We start from the raw sequence: 21,096 nt of genomic DNA on the forward strand, positions 1-21,096 counted from the left end.
AAATTCTAGTGTATAAGGAGCATAAAGCGGTACTGAAAATAACAAATATGTTGCATTACCCATTATATTCCTGACAGGAGGAGATGTTTGTCTTTAGCAGGCATTGGTGAAAATGAATTCTCTACAGTTTTACACATCTGATGAGTTAAAAGATTTTCCATAGACTAGCTTCTGGCTCCATGCACTTCATACCTTGTATCTTCTTCTGTTATCTACATATTTCTGGTGCTATGTGCTATAAGATACGTTCATATTACAACTTGCAGCCCTGTGCCTTTATGAAATGACACTACATGGGCATGGTGGGCAGTGGGAATAGTCCTAGAAGCCTCCCATGGAAATGATGAGAACCTCATTAATATATTCCACGATGTTCAATTCAACTGTCTTTGGCTTAAGTTGACTTTATGTCCATATGCTTACGATAAGTCAGTTCATGTCTGCTAATATGCCTGGCTAATTGCATCCTTTACTTTCCCTCAAATGTTACATTTATATAATAAATTGTATGGTCACCCATCTTAGACATGCTAGGTCACCCCCAGACATGAGGGAAAGTGATAGAGGAGAAATTGGAGTAGAGATAGCAGACTTAACCAATGGTGCTAAAATTATCTTAGTTTTGCACAAATTTTACAAAAATGTCTATACAGATATAATTCTAGGGCCCTTCCTGTGCTAATGAGGGACCCTGAGGCTTATGCATCATTACTGTCATGGTAAATTCACCTGTCAATATCCCTGCCCTCAGCCTGGTCCACCATCCTACTTGGTTCTTCCAAGTCCTGAATCTTTCCTGGATTCTATGGGGTCAGTTAGTTCCTTGAACATGTTTTTTTTTTTGTTGTTGTTGTTGTTGAGGCTTCTTCCACCATTCTGAAACAATAGGCTTTCTCCACTGTGGTAGGAGCAGACAGATGAAGGTGCTGCAAAATGGAAAAACAGCTATCCAGATTCAGATTCAACAAACTAACATTAACTGATTGCCCATGCAGGCTAGCCATTAAAAGGTGAGCAAATCCCAGTGATCAATGGGGACACTCTTCTTCCCATCCATGGAAACCCAAGGACATCTACTCAGTCACGTAGCGGATCAGGGACAGATTTGGGACCAGAGATTAGGGTTAGTGCTCTTTCCAACTTATCTTGTCATGAACTGAAGTAAATGTGACTGTGTGAGGCACTTTATTTTACCAGAGAATCCTTAGATCTGTCACATTAGGATCAACCATAGAAATTCAAAAGCACCAGACTCATCAGAAAAAATTGCAACAGAAAACATTTTTAATGAATGGCAAAAAAAAAAAAGTCCCCTGTGATAGAAACAAAACATTGAGATGGAGCAAGATTTCTCCTACTTCTCAGAAAGATTACATGGAAAGAACATGAGAAAAAGAAGAGTAGAGAAGGAAACCAAATTCTAGCCCTTGCATTTTTTAAGAACAGAAATAAATTATTTCCTTGGGTTATTTAGTCAATGGGATTCTGCAGAGGCAGGCTTTTTTTTTTTTTTTTTTCTTCATAACTTGTTTTCTCACTTTGGTGCTTTAGAAGGTACTCTTTGCTCCATTGTAATGTTGCTTATTTTGGAGGATTTTTCTTCAACTGAGTGGACCCTCAGGGAAAGGACATTGCCAAGTTGATCTAGTTCCTCAACCACTGTTTTGACGACAATTTCTTCTTTTGAGTCTAAAATAAAATAAATGCAAATCTAGTACTCATTCTTAACGGGTTGAAAGATACTTAGTCATTCATGGTAGGCTTTTAAAAGTAGTATTTGTTGGGCACCTGGGTGGCTCAGTTTGTTAAGCGTCCAACTTCGGTTCAGGCAATGATCTCATGGTTCATGGGTTTGAGCCCCCCCATGGGGCTCTGTGCTGACAACTCAGAGCCTGGAGCCTTCTTTGGATTCTGTGTCTCCCTCCCTCTCTGCCCCTCCCCTGCTTGCACTCCATCTCCCTCTCTCTCTCTGTCAAATACAAACATTAAAAAATTCAAAAATAAAAATAGTGTTTGTAAGTTTGCAGTAAATTGAGATATAATACTGTGTTTGAAGCCTATGCGAGGCCCAGAACTGCCTTATACTTGCCACTGTTTTTAGAACAATGAGTGTTTAAGAGTGTGAACAACCTAAGTGTCAGGCAGGTACTGGCCTGGAGCAAGTAATGTCTTCTTTTTAATACCAACCTGCCCTATTTTTTGTGGTTTAAAATAAAGTAGCTCTTCCACCAAAGCATTGAAACTGGGAAAATAATAGGTCCTAGGTAAGAAAAATGGAGACTGAGTCCCCAATTCAGTAAGTTTATAATTTGACCACATCTCTTCTACAAGAATATAAAATACAAACATTAAGAACTTCCATAACGACCCCTGATTCCTTCATTGGCTACATGTAACCTTAGAAACAATTTTTTATATTTTTTATTAAAATTTTGTTTAATGTTTATTTATTTTTGAGAGACAGAGCATGAGCAGGGGAAGGGCAGAGAGAAAGGAAGACCTAGAATCTGAAGCAGGCTCCAGGCTCTGAACTGTCAGCACAGAGCCTGACGCAGGGCTCGAACTCAGGAGCTGCAAGATTGTGACCTAAGCCAAGTCGGAGGCTTAACCGACTGAGCCACCAAGGCACCCCAATCTTAGAAACAATTTGATTTAGTGTACAAATAAGTGACTTATTAAAACTGCTGCTTTCGAAAAGATTTATACCAAGTAAAAAAAAAAAAAAACCTTCTGTACCTTTGACTTGATTTTCGGAATGTATTGGCCCACGTCCTTTTGATTTGTAACATGTGGACTTGCTTTTTCTGTGAAGAGAAGAGTAAATTGTTGCTTTTTTTTTTTCTTTCACAAGGAAGCTCATAAATACCTATGAATTGGGAATAAAAGTTTTGGTGTTCTAGTTTCCACAAAATTAAATTCCTCTTATGCCTAAGAGACATATAAGTAAGCCTCTCATGACCTCAATGTACTGAAGGAGGAAATTAAATAAATGTTTACGATAAGAAATTCCCTTGTGACCAGCTATTTTCTCTTTTGTCTCCCTATCCCGGGACTACAAGTTTTCACTCTGACTTTTCAGTCAATCACCTGGCCAATGAACATGTTTGGGGTGTCACAATGCAGAAGGCGCTGGGCTAGCTGCTATAGAAAATGTAGAGTGATGACACAGTTTACACCATTGAAAATAAAGTACATGCATGTAAGAAGTTGTCTGGAAAACAGCATGAAAGATGTAGTAAAAGAAGTGAATAATGAACGGTGTAATGAGCCCTTAGTTTGAAGGAGGGAGCATCACTGTTGAGTTCCTATGAGAATAAATTGTAGAGGACTGACACTGGCCTTGGAAGATGCATGAGATAGAACTGACTCCCGGTGTGACCACAGGCAAGCATTTGGTAATAGCCACTGATTACCAAGTCCCCTTCTGTGTGCAAGCCACTCTCATGAGCACTTCACCTACATAGTGAAGTGCTATGGTCAAGAGTAAAGAGTGTGGTTTTGGTGTTCTCACAATCTTACCAATAAGGAAACTGGGATTTAAAGAGTTTAAGCTATGTGTTCAAATTCACCCAGTGGTGTGAGGTGTGCCCAGGGCTACGATTCCAGGGCTATTGCTCTTGGCTAACAAGCTATGATCACTTCTCCAATGAAGTCGTCATTGTTCCTCTTTCAAATGAAAACGTAACAACCCACCTAAGACAGGGTGCACGTGTGGTAACTGGTGAAGTAACAATAAAATAGAGTGTGTTGTTATGGGACATGTGCTCCCCCAGTAAATCATAGAAGGCAATTTTCCACTTGGAGTATAGGAATTGTTTAACCTTCGGTATTTAGATGTCCTGTTATTATAGATACACACCCTTGGGGTGCCTGGGTGGCTCGGTCGGTTAAGTGGCCAACTTCAGCTCAGGTCACGATCTCACGGTCCGTGAGTTTGAGCCCCACGTCAGGCTCTGGGCTGATGGCTCAGAGCCTGGAGCCTGCTTCTGATTCTGTGTCTCCCTCTCTCTCTGCCCCTCCCCCGTTCATGCTCTGTCTCTCTCTGTCTCAAAAATAAATAAACGTTAAAAAAAATTAAAAAAAAATATAGATACACACCCTTTATGTACTTAGATATTTGATTTGGCTTACACATGGCTGCTTGTTTTCATTTCACTTGGATGCAGTAATAAATTCCCAAGACCACAGTGGGTATGATCCTTAGAGTAGGAAATTCTAGAATATGATACTGGCACACATGTGATACCGAGCAAACCCAGTGGACGTGAGATTAATTTTTTTTCACAAGTTAGTATTTACCTTTCTTCTCCATCTAGTAATTTGCAATACGTTTCTATTTCTTTTTCTAAAAATATTTTGATATCTAGAAGCTGTTGGTACTCCAGCTTCTGGCCTTCTGTTTCTGTGCGAATCTGTTGCAACTCTTCCTCCATTGCCCCAATCTGGTCCTGGATCTGCTGGAGCTGGAGGCAGTAATTACCTTCAGTTTCAGCCAGGGAGCATTCATACGAATGTTTCTGGAAGAAGAATAAAGCCAGGCTTGCATGGACAGTAGATAAACAGTGCATTCGTATTTAAAACATTCTCAAGGTGGAAAGAAGCATTTATATGAGGTCTAAATCCTTTCAGTTGAAAATCTGCATTAGCCAGGGGTTTTTTGTTTGTTTGTTTGTTTGTTTGTTTTTCAAACAAACATTTTCTCTCCATTGAGAAAGTTTAATTTTTAAACTTTGGGATTGGTGAGTCAGAAGTCTATGGGGGGCGCCTGGGTGGCTCAGTTGGTTAAGCGTCTGACTCTGCATTTTGGCTCAGGTCATGATCTCGTGGTTCGTGAGATCGAGCCCCACATTGGGCTCTGTGCTGACAGTGTGGAGCCTGCTCAGGATTCTCTGTCTCTCCATCTCACTCTGCCCCTCCCCTGCTTGTGCACATGCGCTCTCTCTCAAAATAAATAAATAAACTTAAAAAAGGAGTAATGTTTTATGGACAACATTCTTATTATTTGCTACATTTACCACATTTTATACTTTTGGTTATATGTAATTAGTTATATATAGTTAGTTAGATGTGTGTTTGTTCATACATATACACACACTCATTCAAATCAATGGTGACTCCTACGAACCATGGCCACGAGGGACTGAAGTTCTATTTCCAAGGTTTGCAGATTGCGTTTCAGCTCCATCAGCTCATTTCTGGCTGTGGTGGCCGCTCCTGAATCATCAGAAATCTGTTGTTGCAGTGAGGCACTCTGTAGCATAATCATCAGAAGGGTTAGTGAGCGGCTCGATGGTCTACTGACCAAGCCCTTGGTCTGTGATTGGCCACAGATGTACCTTTTCATTAAACCAGGCCTCCGTGTCTTTGCGGTTCTGCTCAGACAAGTCCTCATACTCGGCCCTCATGTTGTTCAACAGGACAGTTAGGTCCACGCCTGGCGCTGCGTTCACCTCCACGTTCACATCCCCCCCAGCCGCGTACTGTAGGACATTCATTTCCTGGAAAAAGGATCAGTCTTAACACTCAAGGAAGAATTTTGATTGATAGTCCAACTCTGCTCTGAAGTGGACAGAGGACTGAAATCAGGTCACATCTGAAGCTACCCTGCAGGGTCCCTTACCTCCTCGTGATTTTTTTTAAGGTATGCCAATTCCTCACTGAGCGTTTCAAACTGTATCTCGAGGTCGGTTGTACAAAGGGTCAGCTCATCCATAACCCTGTGAAGACCATTGATGTCGGCCTCTACACTCTGGTGTAGAGCAAGTTCATTTTCATACCTGAAAGGTTATTAAAGCGCTTGAGAATTGTAACCGTAGGCAGGTGCAAAGCATAACTGTTTCCAACATGTTGTATAATGAAGGATAGGATGTTCTATGCATGCTCCTGAGGCTTATTGCATAGGCAAATTGGAATCCCTACTGATTTATAATGAATATTTTGGAAGAGTTCTTTATTCAGAGTTTTTATCATCCAATGTGCTTAATCATTGAATTAAAATGTTTAAAATTTATGATCGCTCTTTTTATAAGGGTGCATTTAATTTCTTCAGGGATTTAGTCTGATGTCATAAAAACATGTTGGCTTTTAAAGCAAAAGGTCTGTTTTTTACTCCAATAGTCGTATTTACCTTTATTACAATTAATTACGTTATTTCACCTACTTCAGCCTGAAGTCATCAGCAGTCAGTCTGGCATTGTCATTTTGCAGAATAATGCTGGCATTGCAGGTGGCCATGGAAATTACCTGAATAGGGTAGATTGTGCAAAATGCTAAGTGCTGAAAGTCGAGGGAGAGTCCAGAATTTAAATGTGATTCTTAATCTTCTCAACCCATCAAGTATCTATTTTAGTATCATTTTTTCCACATTAAAGGAATCTGGCTTTATCTTCAGATAATGAATGTCCAGAGCTTAAGAGCCAAAGTGTAAGCTTTTACAATCACAGATACTTTTATTTCTCTTGATCAAAAAATATGAGCCAAATATAAGATCAATAAAGCAATTATATCCATTTTGAAACTATTTGTCTATGATTTTTTTTTTAATACTACAATTTTTTTTTTCCACTTACTGCTTTAAGCACTGGGAATGGAGAGTGAGCAAATTCTACATCATGTAAAAATTTTAGGCACATTTTATATATATATATATATATTTTTTTTAGTGTATATACACCTAGAGTCTCATAAAAGTATACAAATCTATATTTCTTACCTGTCTCTTAAGATCTTCAATGACTGAGAAATATCTCGTGTGGTCATGATCTAGACCCCGGCAAGAACCGGGCCCGTATTTCTCGTACCAGGCCTTGATTTTCTGCTCCAGGTCTACGTTTGCCTCCTCGAGGGCTCGGACGTGGTCCAGGTAGCATGCCAGGCGGTCGTTGAGGTTTTGCATGGTCATCTTTTCATTCCCGGAAAGGAGGCCATGCTCATTTCCAAGAAAACCAGCAGAGAAGCCCCCACCACCATTACAGAAACCTCCACCGGAAGAAGTGCTCCCAAGAGTAAAAGAAACGCTGCTCCCGGCTCCAGACCCACGGCATGCGTTCCCAGCCCCGAAACCTGGACCTCCACCAGACAGCCTCCCTGGGCCGGTTCGTGAGCAGACTCGCCTGGAGCCACCAGAAAGTTGAAAAGACATGGCAATAATATAGCGGAGCGACCCTTTCTCAGCGAGGAGCGAAGCAAAAGTACACCATCCATAGCCGGGATCTCCATTGGCCTTTTATAGGAGTCTGTAGGTCATTTCAGTCTTGACTGTTTCAAGCTGTAATAAAATATTACTTGCTCCCTAATTGTTGTTTTTCATAATTGGGTGATTTTTAATAGGGTCCAGTCTGTAGGTAGAAAAGTGCCCCCAGGATATCTTGGTCTATGAAAAAGGTACCAGGTCGAGTAATACTAAATCATAGTTTCAAAGGTCAAAATTAAATATGAGTACCCATATCTCTTTTTTTTTGACTTCTGGAAGAGAGTCTAGTGTTTTTTTTCCCCCCCTAGACAATAAAGAATTAATAATTCACACGAGAAATGTCTACGGCTTTTGTCCTGAGAATGTTTATGGAGTATTTCTATTATTCATGCTTTACTGGACATTTCCTTTCTTATTAATAGGAGGTACTCGCAGTATACAGTGATCTGTTGATAGTCGGGTTTTTTTAATTGATTTTTTAAGTTGAAAACTGAAATAATAGAAATCCTGCCATACTTTTTGAGCCTCCGACTTTGGTTCAGGTCATGATCTCACGGTCTGTGGGTTCGAGCTCCGTGTCCGGCTCTGTGCTGACAGCTCAGAGCCTGGAGCCTGCTTCAGATTCTGTATCTCCCTCTCTCTCTGACCCTCCCCCGTTCATGCTCTGTCTCTCTTGTCTCAAAAATAAACATTAAAAAAAAAAAAGAATTATTTTGAGAACTGAACTTCCTATTGATGAATACAGAGTAAAATATTTGAAGGAGAGGTGTGTTTTCATCCCTACCTAGAAAACCAATGATTATCGTACTCGAGATGGAAAATTAGTTGTCATAGGTAAGGAGCCTCTTCATTCTCTTCCTTTGACACCCATGGGAAGTTATCCCATATGGTTGTGCTTCATTTCCCCGCAAGGCAAATGAAAATACTAACACTGAATGTTGAGCAGTTCTGATAATTAATGACTATAAAGCAGTCTGAAGGGCACAAACATTTTGTAGATGTTAATTATTTAAATTATTATAATAAAACGAACATGTCAGACAGGGTCAGGTGTCTATAACTTATAATGCTACAAATTGGCTACTGATTATGGGTTTAGATCGTTTAGAAACAGTAATTTTTTCTGAATGAGATTTTTTTTAATGTTTATTTTTGAGAGAGAGAGAGCATGCATACGAGCGTGAATGGGGGAGGGGCAGAGAGAAAGGGAGAGAGAGAATTCCAAGCAGGGTCCCTGCCAACAACATAGAGCCCAACACAGGCTTTGGGTTCATGAACTGTGAGATCATTACGTGAGCCGAAATCAAGAGTTAGATGTTTGACCAACCCAGGAGCCCCCTGGATGAGATTTTTCAATGCTGTGCATATCAGATACTTTGAAAAACACCCAAGATTATTGCTCCTGAAAGATACAGAATATCTGGCAGGCCACAACACATGGATTTTTTTGACCAAAATATTTTAAGATAATATAAAACTGTAACTCAGCCCATTGCTACAGGTTTAGAACAATGTGTGATAGGAGGTGCAGCTGGTATTCAGAGACTTGTTTTTGATTTTTTTGTGACCTGGTAACCATTTTAATCTTTTGCCCAAATGTCCCATGAATAAAACAAGAGAAACAGAGTATGGGGTCAGTGTAATAGTTTATAAGTCTTTAGTGTCTTGGATAAGAGGTATTGTGAGGCCACAAAGTATTATTAACATAATCTACTTATCTCTAGATATCTTATAAATACGAATTAACTTGTAATCTTTTGTAGAACAAGTTAGGCATATATTATTAGAACCATTTTGGGGATGAGTTGGCTGTGAAGCTAAGTGCCAACACAGATCACAAAGCAGGACTGGAATGTATGATGCTTAACTCCTGAAAACACTGTCATCTGTTTGCTCATCAGGGAAAATCTCTTGACTTACTTTTTTTTTTTTTTAATGTTTATTCATTTTTGAGAGAGAGAGAGAGAGAGAGACAGAGCATGAGCAGGGAAGGGGCAGAAAGAGAGGAAGACACAGAATCCGAAGCAGGCTCCAGGCTCTGAGCTGTCAGCACAGAGCCCGACATGGGGCTCGAACCCACAAACCGTGAGATCATGACCTGAGCTGAAGTTGGATGTTTAACCGACTGAGCTACCCAGGCACCCCTTGACTTTTCTTAATCATAGATTTCCTCTACACGAATACTTGCTACAAAAGTTTAGGTATGCTTTAGTCCTTTCCAGAAGTGGGGGGTAGACTTAACAAATTCTCTAGGCCATTTCTATCCATACATTTCTTCCTCAAGAGTGTTATTGTATTCATGGCAAGAAACACATACCATTACCCTTTCTTGAGATTCTGTTAGGCCTTAGAACATTCATTATATAATGTGCATATTCTAGGTACTCGAAAATAATTGCATTAAATTAAACTTTAAGTTATGCAGCATAGATGTCTGCTTACCTCAAGATAAAGACGTTCATCACATTATCTTACTCTAATGATCCTATGCTAATTTTGCCCCTGATAAATTTAGTGTTTAGTTTCAAACATGCTTCAATATCTTTTGATGTTGTTCAAAATTTACATTCTACATTTCTGTTATCCAAGTTGGAACAGTATTTTTCTCGAACATGAATGATGTTTGTTTTATAGTGATAATAGTTTTTTGGAGAATCAGTTTCTTTTTAAAATTTTTTAAATTTTCTATTTTTTAGAGGGAGAGAAAGTGGGGGAGGGGCAGAGAGAGAGAGAGAGAGAGAGAACCACAATCAGGCTCCATGCACAGCACAGAGTCCAACTCCCAACGTGGGGCTTGATCCCACGATGACCCTGGGATCATTACCTGAGCCGAAATTAAGAGTCCGATGCTCAACCCTACTGTGCCACCCAGGTATCCGAAGAATCAGATTCTGGTGTGTTAATTCTTCCCCCAGAATGGCTTCCCTGGTTTTGATAGTCCCACTCTGCTCTGAGGTGAACATTGGACCTGAGGAATGAGATCAGACACTATCTGAAGCCACTCTGCAGGGTCCCTTACCTCCTTGTAAAGGACTCTGATGACGGCTTAATCTTTGTCTGTTTGGAGTTAGAATGCATTTAGATTTTTCCTCCCTTCCCTCAGTAGAAGGAAGGATTCCTTGTGGAATCCTGAGGTTCTCAATACTACGGTATTATGTTAGAGTGAAGCACACAGACTCTGAGCCAGACTGCTTGGATTAGCATTCCAGCAATTCCAGTTATTAGCTGTGTGACCTTGAGAAAGCCAGTCACTCTCTGCCTTAGTTTCCTTATGTATAAAAAGAGCATAATTAACAGTACCTATCTTATAGGGTTGTTTTGAGAATAAAATAAGGCTTAGAATAGAGTTTAAAGTGCTGGGTATCACTATTACTGATTCTTTCCTGGAAGTTATGTAAAAAAGTCCTGCATATACTTTGGTTTTGTTACCTTTTATTTTGGTGTCACTTTTAAGAAATCATTTCCAAGACCAATGTCAAGGAACTTTCTCCTATGTCTATGGCCATATCACCGTGAACACGCCCAATCTCGTCTCCTATGTTTTGTTTGAGGACTTTGTTTTAGGTCTTATTTTCAGGTCTTTAATCCATTCTGAGTTGATTTTTGTGTATAGTATGTGATAGGGGCCACTTTCACATGGGCCTCTTTTTACATGTGATATTCAGTTTTCCCAACACCATTTTTTTAAACGTGTTTTTAAAGCTTTATTTTATTTTTGAGAGAGACAGAAACAGCATGAGTAGGGGAGGAGCAGAGAGAGAGGGAGACAGAGAATCCTAAGCAGGCTTCGCACTGCCAGCACGGAGCCTGATGCGGGGCTTAAACTCAAACTCTCAGGTCGTGAGATCATGACCTGAACCGAAACAAAGAGTTGGACACTTAAGCGACTGAGCCACCCAGGCGCCCCCCAACACCATTTGTTGAAGAGTCTACCCTTTCCCCATTATGTATCCTTGTCCCCTTTGTCAAAGATAAGTTGACCATATATATGTGGATATATTTCTGGGATCTCTACTCTCTTTATTGTGGTAAAATACACAGAACATAAAATTATCACCTTACCCATTTTTAAGCATACAATTCAGTGGTATTGAATACATTCATAATATTGTGCAACCACCATCCATCTTTATAACTGTTTTCATTTTGTAAAACTTAAATATACCCATTAAACAATAACTCCCCATTCTCTTCTCCCCCAGCCCCTAGCAATCACCATTCTATTTTTTCTCCCTATGAATTCCACTACTCTAGTACCTTATATAAGTGGAATCATACAGTGTTTGTCTTTTTGTGACTGAATTATTTTACTTAACATAAAGACTTCCAAATTTCATCCATATAGAAGCATGTGTCAGGACTGCCTTCCTTTCAAAGGCTGAATATATTCCATTGTATGTTTATACCACATTTTGCTTATTCATTCATCATTGATGGTTACTTGGGTTGCTTCTACATTTTTAGTTATTATGAATGATGCTGCTCTTAACATGGATGTACAAATATCTCTTCAAGATCCTGCAATCAATTCTTTTGGGTATTTACCCAGAAGTGGAATTGTTGGATCGTATGGTAATTCTATTTTTAACTTTTTGAGAAAATGTCATACTGTTTTCCATAGTGGCTATGCCAGTTTGCATTCCTATGAATAGTGCTTAAGGATTCTAATTTCTCCACATTTTTATGTCTGCCATACTGTTTTATTTATTGTAGCTTTGTAATATATTTTGAAATCAGGAAGTGTGATTTGTCTTCTCTCAAAATTGCTTTAGCTATTAAGGTTCTTTTGTGTATCTATATGAATTTTAGGATTGCTTTTTCTGTTTATGATAAAAAATGCCATTGGGATTTTGATAGGGATTGCATTAAATCTGTAGATTGCTTTGGTAGTATGGCCATTTAAACATTATTAATTCTTCCAGTTCATGAGCATGGGATGTCTTTCAATTATTTGTGGGTGCTTTAATTTCTTTAATCAATGTTTTGTAGTTTTCTGTGTATAAGTCTCTCATCTCCAGAGTTAAGTTTTTTTCCAAGTATTTTATTCTTTTTGATGCTACTATAAATGGAATTGTCTTCTTAATTTTCTTTTTTTTTTTTTTTAAGTTTTATTCATTTTTGAGACGCAGAGAGAGACAGAGCATGAGCAGGGAAGGGGCAGAGAGAGGGAGACACAGAATCTGAAGCAGGCTCCAGGCTCTGAGCTGTCAGCACAGAGCCCGATGCGGGGCTCGAACTCATGAACTGTGAGATCATGGCCTGAGCTGAAGTTGGACACTCAACCGACTGAGCCACCCAGGCACCCCTTAATTTTCTTTTTTGAAAAATTTATTAAGTGTATAAAAATGTAACTGATTTTTTATGTTGATTTTGTATCCTGCCACTTTGCTGAATTTATTCGTTAGTTATAACAGTTTTTTGGTGAAGTCTTTAGGGTTTTCTATACATAAGAGCATGTCATCTGCAAACAGAGACAATTTTACTTCTTCTCTTCCAATTTAGGTACCTTTTATTTCTTTTTCTTGCCTAATTGCTCTGGCTAGGAATTCCAGTATTGAATAAAAGTGGCAAGAATGAATATTATTGTTTTATTCCTGACATGGAGGAGAAGCTTTCAGTTTATTTTTACCATTGACTATGTTATTACCTGTGGTATTGTCAAATATGGCCTTTTTATTATGTTGACTTACATTCCTTCTGTACCTAATTTGTTGAGCATTTTTATCACGAAAAGGTGTTGAGTTTTGTCAAATTCTTTTTCTGTATCTTTTGAGATGATCACATGATTTTTACCCTTCCTTCTGTTAATGTGGTGTATCACATTCATTAGTTTGTTTATGCTGAACCATTCTTGCATCCCAGGGATAAATCCCATTTGATCATGGTGTATGATTCTTTTAATGTGCTGTCGGATTTGTTTTGCTAGAATTTTGTTGAAGATTTTTGCATCTAAGTTCATCAGGGATATTGGCCTATAATTTTCTTTTCTTGTAGCATCTTTGTCTGGTTTTGGTATAAGAGTAATGCTGGCCTTTTGTAAAGTGAGTTTGGAAGTGTTTTCTCCTTCTCAGTTTCTCTCTCTCTCTCTCTCTGGTTGGTCTAGTAAAGATTTGTCCGTTTTATTTTTTCAGAAAACCAACTCTCAGTCTTCTTGATCTTATCTGTTTCTTTTCTAGTCTCCATTTCATTTATTTCTGTTCTAATTTTTATTATTTCCTTCCTTCTGCTAACTTTAGGCTTAATTTCTCCTTCTTTTTCTAGTTCTTTGATGTGTAAAGTTAGATTGTTTATTTGTGAACTTTCTTCTTTCTTGATATGGGTGGTTATCCCAGAAAGTTCCCTCTAAGTACTACTTCTGCTGCATCCCAAAGGTTTTGGTATATTATATTTTCATATCCATTTGTCTCAAGATTTTTTTTTAAATTTTCCTTTCAATTTCTTCTTTAACCCACTGGTTGTTCAGAAATGTCTTAGTTAGTTTCTAAATATTTCTGAATTTTCCAATTGTCCTTCTGTTATTGATTTCTAGTTTCATACTCTGTGGCCAGAAAAGACACCTGATACAGTTTCAGTCTTCTTCAGTTTGTTAAGACGTGTTTTGTGGCCAAACACTGTGTTGCAGAATTCCACTCTTGCCCTGTCTAGTTCCTACATCTCTCTCTTTTCCACTCTACCTTCAAATATCACCATTTACAGTTTGTTGTTGTTGTTATTTTAAGGATGTATTTGGCTCTTCAATTTCTTATTTCCACTCTATGAGCAAGTTGCACTCAGGGATTAGATTTTATACACTTTTATTCTCATTGCCAGCACTTAGCAAGTGTGCATAACAAGTGTTTATAGATGGAAGGGGAAAGATTTAAAATTTTACAGAGATGTGAAAAAGACTCCAACCAGTTTGCCTGTTAAACTTACTCCTAACTTGTGAAGGCCACTGAATTAAACAGAAGAAATTAAAAATAAGATTCAGCTCCCATCTGGGGTATGTTTAAAATGCAAAGATTGGCCACAACCAGTGAAGATGTCTTGCAACAAGAAGAGTTTTTATTGAAACACCACCAGAGAGAAATCCAAAGAAATGCTACAATTCTAAAAATAGGTTCTTAAGTCACTGGAAGAAAAGCAGAAAAATAAGAGGGCTTTCACTTAGGAACCTAGCTTCAGGTTGGTATTTTAATTTAGGGGCTCTTCTTTGGGGGTTCAGGAAGGCACCCTCTGTTCACTCTTCATGTTGTTGGCTTTGGTGGATTTCTCTTCCACAGTGTGAACTCTGGATGAGAGAACTTTGCCACGAGGATCTATTTCTTCAACAATCGTTTTAACCATGGTGGTTTTAGATGAGTCTAAAATGACACATAAGAATTGTTAGAATTTATCAAATTCATAAAGGGGAAATAATTAACTCATAATTTGAAACATACAAGTAAATACCGGATGCTTAACACAGCTTTTGTTTACCTTTTCTTTGATTTCCTGGTCCTCCATAGCCTTTTGATTTAATACAAGAGCTGTAAAAATAAGAGAGCTTGCATTAATTATTTCACTCTGTTTTGCTGAGGAAATTGTAAAACAAGGATTTAAGATGGGAGATCTCTGGGGACGCCTGGGGGGCTCAGTCTGTTAAGTGTGATTCTTGATTTCGGCTCAGGTCATGATTTCAGTGTTCATGAGTTTGAGCCCTTCATGGGGCTCCACACTGGCAGTGTAGAGTGTGCTTGAATTCTCTCTCTGACCCTTCCCTGCTTGTGCTCTCTCTCTGCCTTCCTCTCTCAAAAATAAATAAACTTTAAAAAAAAGATGGGAGATATCTGGATTCTAAATAACACTAGAAGGAGTTTATGTACACATGACATGGGTCATAAATACTTTATCCCTGATTTCAAAAAAAAAATCAATAACCTTAAGACAAAATGTTTTCTCACTGGAAGTGGTACTTACCCATCCTCTCCATCTATCAGGCGGCAGTAGGTCTCAATTTCCTTTTCTAGGTGGACCTTGATGTCGAGCAGCTGCTCGTACTCCAGTTTCTGGCCCTCCGTCTCGGTTCGGACCTGGTGCAGCTGTTCTTCCAGGGCCCCGATCTGAGCCTGGATCTGGGCGAGCTGCGTGCAGTAGTTCCCTTCGGTCTCGGTCAGGGAGCACTCCAGGGACTGTTTCTGAGGATCAGTAAGACACAGTTCAGTAGAAAATGTCACAATGTTGTTTTAGAATCAGGCAGAGCACTTAAGAGACATTTAAAAGAGTTATCCTTACATAATGCAAATGACCATATTTACCCCAAAGAGTCCCCCTTGTTCAATATTAATCGTCATACTGTTGTTGTGTTTGACAATGACACAGTTGGTGGTGAATGTCACTCATGTCCAGGAGTGTTAGCAAAGATGAACTTGTTTCTTCATAGGGCACAGTGTAAAGATCCCTCTACCCCACCAATATAGCCTATGCTTGTGGAGTCTGGCACAATTTGCCACATTCCCCAGGAAAAAAGTTCTCAGACAATTAGCTGCCTTGTTTCTAATCATGTAACAGCTTCCTCTCATGGAGATTAGCTCTTCTATTAAAAGACAATCCCCTAGTGAAATGCATAAACTTTCCAGAAGTAAAATGACCCAAAGGAAAGAATGACCTTTTAAGTCAGTCTTTGAATGGTTTGACTCATCAGCTTGTGAATCCAAATGGGTTTATATAGGGTCTCTCCTAAAGAGGGATGCCTGCTATAGTTTTACATGGGATGAAGATAAGAGTGTCTTACTCTTTCTTCTGCAAGAATTTTTTGCAAAGTCCCAATTTCACATACATTCATACCCTCCTTTGTGGATCAACTCTAAAGGTTTGTTTACTTGCCATAGTGGAAAAAGTATAGAGGTGGGAGCTAGGAAATCTGGAGAGAAAGTTCTGGTTCCTTCATATTCAACTGGGGGACTCTGGGGAGACTCTTTGAATCTTAGATTGTTCTTTTGGAAATAATGACATGAATTATAAAGTCTGCCCTGCCCAAGCCCTAGGGTTATTGTGGATTCCTGTGGGGGAAAGTGCTGGGCCTTAATGAAAAGGTTACTATTATTATCATGACTGTTTAGCTTTATAGGCAACCTTCCCGCCTCTGCTTTGCTTCTTGTTTATGCCACCTAAGATGGAACTTGTAAGTACTCTTAATTAAGTGTTCCAAAGGAATGCTAGATGAGGAAGCTAGGAGAGGTGAAAAGGTATTTTTGCACTCCATGGAGAATGCTTTTTGATCTTTTGCCTTAGGAGGGAAGACTCAGTGTAAAAACGCTTTTCTTTTACGGGCACCTCAAAAGAATTGTACTTGCTAATTTCTAATGTTTCATAATTATGAGCATCTAGGTATACTTTCCAGGCAAAGAGGGGTTCTGCTGGGCAAAATGCAAAGGTGTCTTATTTCAAAGCACGGTCATTAACGGATAAAAACAAAACTAAGTAATATCACGTAGAAGAAGCACTCTTCTGATTTTTACCTCAATTTCTGAAACAAATCTTTTTTGTACTTTTTACTGACCATTGCTAAGAGGGACTGAAGTTCAATCTCCAGAGTCTGAAGAGTACGTTTCATTTCCGTAAGCTCATTCCGAGCTGAGGTGGTGGCACCAGCATCGTCGGAGATCTGCTGCTGCAGCGAAGCGCTCTGCAAGGTTGGGGAGCATGTTAGGGTACAGCTTGCCTTGCATCAGCGCTCAGGGCCTGGTAAGCGCGCCCCCACGGGGTTTCACCTTCTCGTTGAACCAGGCCTCCGCGTCCCTGCGGTTCTGCTCGGCGAGGTCTTCGTACTCGGCCCGCATGTTGTTCAGCAGGACCGTGAGGTCCACCCCGGGCGCCGCGTTCATCTCCACGTTCACGTTCCCGCCTGCCGCGCACTGCAGGGCCTTCATTTCCTAAAAGAAAGGTAACCATGTTAGGAGCTGAGTATTTTCAAAGGAACTAGAGAAGCCAGGATGCAGAAGATTAGAAGTGTTTTGTTTTGCTTTGTTTAAAAAAGTTTGTTTCTTTGGGGGCGGATGGATAGGAACATTTCAAACAGTCTAAACCATAGGGAGAAATCGACAAATTCCTTTTGGAATATTGACGTCAGACATCAGATTCGTCATCTGACATGTATTTTTCAATTTTGGGAGCGAGGCGGATTGTGGAATCGGGGGAGACGGAGCACCTACCTCCTCGTGATTCTTCTTGAGGTAAGCCAGCTCCTCGCTCAGAGTTTCCAGCTGGATCTCTAGGTCCGTTCTGCACAGAGTCAGCTCATCCAGGACCCTGCGCAAACCGCTGACGTCCGCGTCAACGCTCTGGTGAAGGGCCTGTTCGTTTTCAAACCTTAGGAAATAGTAGACACCTGCATTACCTTAGTCCCATCACTTTTTAGGTCATCATAAAACTCCAACCGTGCTTTGAGGTCGAACTGTTAAAATCTACTCAAAATTTCCGTTAGACTGCCCATAATGCAATGAACAAATTTCTTTGAAGCAAGAGAATAGGAACACTCGAAAATCTTTCATATGATCTTAACATTCATTTGTGTAAGTTCCTAAATTTCCCATTCAGCTGGTCATTCTTATACGCATTTGGTTTAAAACAAAGAAGCAAAATCAAACAAGTTAGGTGACCTCCAATAGCCTAAATTAAAGGGGTGGGGGGAATGTTGAGATAACCTTCTTTGGTTTCTCTTCAGCTTTACTTACTTTAGCCTGAAGTCATCAGCCGTTAGTCTTGCGTTATCGTTTTGCAGGATAATATTGGCATTACTGGTAGTTACAGAAATTATCTGATAAATGGAGAGTTAGTTAAGAGTGAGGAAATAATCTAAAAATGTCACATTCCCTTGAAATAAAGTCACCTATGAAATTATAGTAATCTTTCTGACATTCTGTCTCTAATAATAAGATGATTCTTTTGGAAACGGGAAAGTAAGTCTGGCCTCTTTTACCACTTCACCCCACCTGTTAAAAAAAATCCTTTCTATGGAAAAACTTATAAATAAATAGCAGGAAACATTGGGCAGTTTTTGATATTTTCATATCACAAAAAGCATAAACGTGCATACCTCATACCAGGTATGGGTGAGCCATGTTCGAAGATTAGAATTTTAATATAAGTTATTTTTAATATTGGGGTGCCTGGGTGGCTCAGTCGGTTGGACTTCCAACTTCAGTTCAGGTCATAATCTCATGGCTCCTGATTCAAGCCCTGTGCTGGGCTCTGTGCTGACAGCTCAGAGCCTGGAGCCTGGTTCAGATTCTGTGTCACCCTCTCTTTCTGCCCCTCTCCTGCTCACACTGTGACTCTCTCTCTCTCTCTCAAAAATAAACATTAACAAATATTTTAATAAATTATTTTTAATATTAATAATGAACTTCTGAAAATTAGAAGCTGAGAGCAAAGCCCTGCTGTGTGTAACAGCATACACGTTTGTGGGTGCTCGTGTGGCTAAATACTCTCTGGGGTATTAACTAACCCTCACAACATTGTGTTTCTTACCTGGTTCCTGAGGTCATCAATTATTGGGAAGTATCTGCTGTAATCATGATCAAGACCACGGCAGGAACCAGGCCCAAATTTCTCATACCAGCCCTTGATCTTCTGCTCCAGGTCGGCGTTGGCCTCCTCCAGGGCGCGCACATTCTCCAGGTAGGAGGCCAGCCGGTCGTTGAGGTTCTGCATGGTCACCTTCTCGTTGCCCGACAGGAGGCCGTGTTCGTTCCCCATGAAGGCAGTACAAGAGGCCGTCCCCGCTCCGAGCCCTCCGCCATAGCCTCCTGCAGGTGAGCTGCCCCCAAAAGCGCAAGAGAAGCCACTTCCAATGCCTGGCACACCACATGCATTTCCAGCCCCAAAGCCCACTCCCCCGCTAGAGCCAAGCCGTCTGGATGCAGAAGAAAAGCGCACAGACATGATGTCCAGGCTGGAGAGCTTGTTCCTGGGGTGAAGCTTCGATGGCAAATGTTCTGCTCAAACAGTTGAGCTTGTCTTTATATACGCATTATCAGGGTGTTTCTTGATGAACTTTGCTACTCATAGCAAAATGGTGTTTGCCAGCTCATCCTGAATTATTCATAATTGGGTGATTTTTTTTTTTTTAATGAACGCCTTTACCCTACTGTGTCCATTTCTGTAGGTGGATAGTTACCTTGGGGTTATTTGTTATCTCCAAAATAGGACAGGGAGGAGTATTATCAAGATTATTATAGTGATGCATTTCAAATTTAGTATGAGCAATCCTTCCTGTCCTCCAGGTTTCAGGACTATACAACTCCTTTAAGAATAAAAAAGTGTGATAGACAAATTTCTCTTTCCCCTGCTCAAACCAACAACATCATATATTTTTCCAGCATGCGAGGCATCATAGTCATGGTTTTCAGTGGATAATATGATCTTTCTTTCAGATGTATTGAAAATAATTTCAAGATCATGAGCTCATGGTACTAGAGGAAGGAGGCCAGGTCTTAAATGAAAATTGGGGAATTAAATGGACTCTTATTTGGCAACAGAAAGTCTTCCTTGATCCTTATCCCTCCTGAGTTACCATTTCATTTTTACTCGTTTTCTGTCTAAGCTCTTTTGCCACCCAGGTTAAATAAAGGTGTTAGCTAACGTCTCTGGGCCTAGTTTCCTTATCTTTAAAATGAAAAGACTAAAACTATGGTCTGTATGTGGCCTTTCTATTTCTAGATTTCTTGCATTTTTACATTTCTTCATTTCATTCATTCTTTTTTTTTTTAATGTTATTTATTTTTGAGAGAGAGAGAAACAGAGTGTGAGCAGGGGAGGGGCAAAGAGAGAAGGAGACAGAATCTGAAGCAGGCTCCAGGCTCTGAGCTGTCAGCACAGAGCCCAACACAGGGCTCAAACCCATGAACCGTGAGATCATGACCAGAACCAAAGTTGGACACTTAACTGACTGAGCCACCCAGACACCCATCTTCCTTTCATTATTTCTAGAAAAATTTTCTGCATTCACTTCCTCCACTCTTCTCCTCCTACTCACTCCTGAATTTTGGTTCCAGCACTTTATTGAAATTAACTCTTAAAGATTGCTAATTATCCCACATCTCCAATTCAGTCAGTGTTTCTTGTGTTTATTCTCCTACACTATTTTAGGCACATTTGATACTGACCACCCCAGGTTTACTGAGCTCTGAACAATTGCCTTCTGGGAATACTTCTATTAGAATATTTCTGTTTGCTACTGTTCTTTCTTTCATTCAGTGTGTCTGTGCCCTAAATTTTGTCATTCCTTACAGGTTTGTGCTTGGTCTTCTTGTTTCCTACACATTCTCCTTTGGTGCTGTTATCCCTTCTTGTTGTTTTGGCTCTAGGTGAATGGTTTCTAAATATACATCTTTAGCGCTGGCCTCTGCCCCATTCTAGACCCACTGGGCCTCACTATGCCCAGCAGACGTTTCTACTGAGAGGCTGTCATGACTTCTAGTTCAACACTCACACTTTGTCATATCAAAGTTTGTCATCAGACTTTGTCTTTTGTACCTTTTTTCATTACTTACTGGTGGAATTACTCTGACTCATGCTCAAGATTGCTAAGAAATCTTTAATTTTTGTCATCTTCTAACAGTTCACATCCAACAAGTTACTAGGTCCAACTGAACGTACTTCTGCAGTGTCTCTTGAAGCATTTATCTCTTCTATTTTCTTTTCACTATCATTTTTTTTCAGTTCAATTATTGGATTTTGGTTCAAGTCTTTTTCCTCTCTGTCCTGGTCAGTAGGCAGATCAGGAAGTCAAGGCACCATTCCTAAAACACACCACCATTCATGTAATTGAAAGAATGTGGGCTCTTGGATTCAGATATATCAGCATCCGTATCCCAGTTCTGCAACTTCCTGGCTGTGTGATCAATGCAAAGTTCATTCTCGCTGAGCTGCCATTTCTAAGG

The 21,096-nt window shown here is 39.8% G+C and overlaps 2 protein-coding genes across 2 annotated transcripts; both read right to left on the reverse strand.

Annotated features, from left to right (window-relative positions):
- Positions 1 to 1,331: 1,331 nt before the first annotated feature.
- Positions 1,332 to 7,141, reverse strand: KRT26 (keratin 26). Its single transcript, XM_042915849.1, has 8 exons — positions 6,713 to 7,141; positions 6,161 to 6,243; positions 5,621 to 5,777; positions 5,337 to 5,498; positions 5,126 to 5,251; positions 4,300 to 4,517; positions 2,737 to 2,804; positions 1,332 to 1,689 (listed from the first exon to the last, which is right to left on the reverse strand). The coding sequence occupies exons 1-8, from the start codon at positions 7,139 to 7,141 to the stop codon at positions 1,535 to 1,537; spliced, it is 1,398 nt and encodes a 465-aa protein (XP_042771783.1). The 3' UTR covers positions 1,332 to 1,534.
- A 7,120-nt stretch (positions 7,142 to 14,261) lies between these two features.
- Positions 14,262 to 19,401, reverse strand: LOC122206550 (keratin, type I cytoskeletal 27). The gene is made up of 8 exons (XM_042915852.1): positions 18,683 to 19,401; positions 17,887 to 17,969; positions 17,365 to 17,521; positions 16,924 to 17,085; positions 16,713 to 16,838; positions 15,131 to 15,348; positions 14,651 to 14,700; positions 14,262 to 14,535 (listed from the first exon to the last, which is right to left on the reverse strand). Exons 1-8 carry the CDS (start codon positions 19,094 to 19,096, stop codon positions 14,393 to 14,395), a joined length of 1,353 nt encoding a protein of 450 aa, XP_042771786.1. The 5' UTR covers positions 19,097 to 19,401; the 3' UTR covers positions 14,262 to 14,392.
- Between the last annotated feature and the right edge of the window lie 1,695 nt (positions 19,402 to 21,096).

Source organism: Panthera leo, chromosome E1 (genome assembly GCF_018350215.1).
Source record: "Panthera leo isolate Ple1 chromosome E1, P.leo_Ple1_pat1.1, whole genome shotgun sequence".
Lineage (NCBI taxonomy): Eukaryota > Metazoa > Chordata > Mammalia > Carnivora > Felidae > Panthera > Panthera leo.

Excerpts from the sequence above, each read along its gene's own strand:
- KRT26 (XM_042915849.1), bottom strand. The coding sequence starts at position 7,141 with ATGTCTTTTCAACTTTCTGGTGGCTCCAGGCGAGTCTGCTCACGAACC. Across the intron at positions 5,252-5,336 it reads AGGCCTGGTTTAATGAAAAG|AGTGCCTCACTGCAACAACA; the intron begins GTACATCTGTGG and ends ATTATGCTACAG. Across the intron at positions 1,690-2,736 it reads TTCCGAAAATCAAGTCAAAG|ACTCAAAAGAAGAAATTGTC; the intron begins GTACAGAAGGTT and ends ATTTTATTTTAG.
- LOC122206550 (XM_042915852.1), bottom strand. The coding sequence starts at position 19,096 with ATGTCTGTGCGCTTTTCTTCTGCATCCAGACGGCTTGGCTCTAGCGGG. Across the intron at positions 17,522-17,886 it reads GCTGATGACTTCAGGCTAAA|GTTTGAAAACGAACAGGCCC; the intron begins GTAAGTAAAGCT and ends CTATTTCCTAAG. Across the intron at positions 14,536-14,650 it reads ACCAGGAAATCAAAGAAAAG|ACTCATCTAAAACCACCATG; the intron begins GTAAACAAAAGC and ends GTGTCATTTTAG.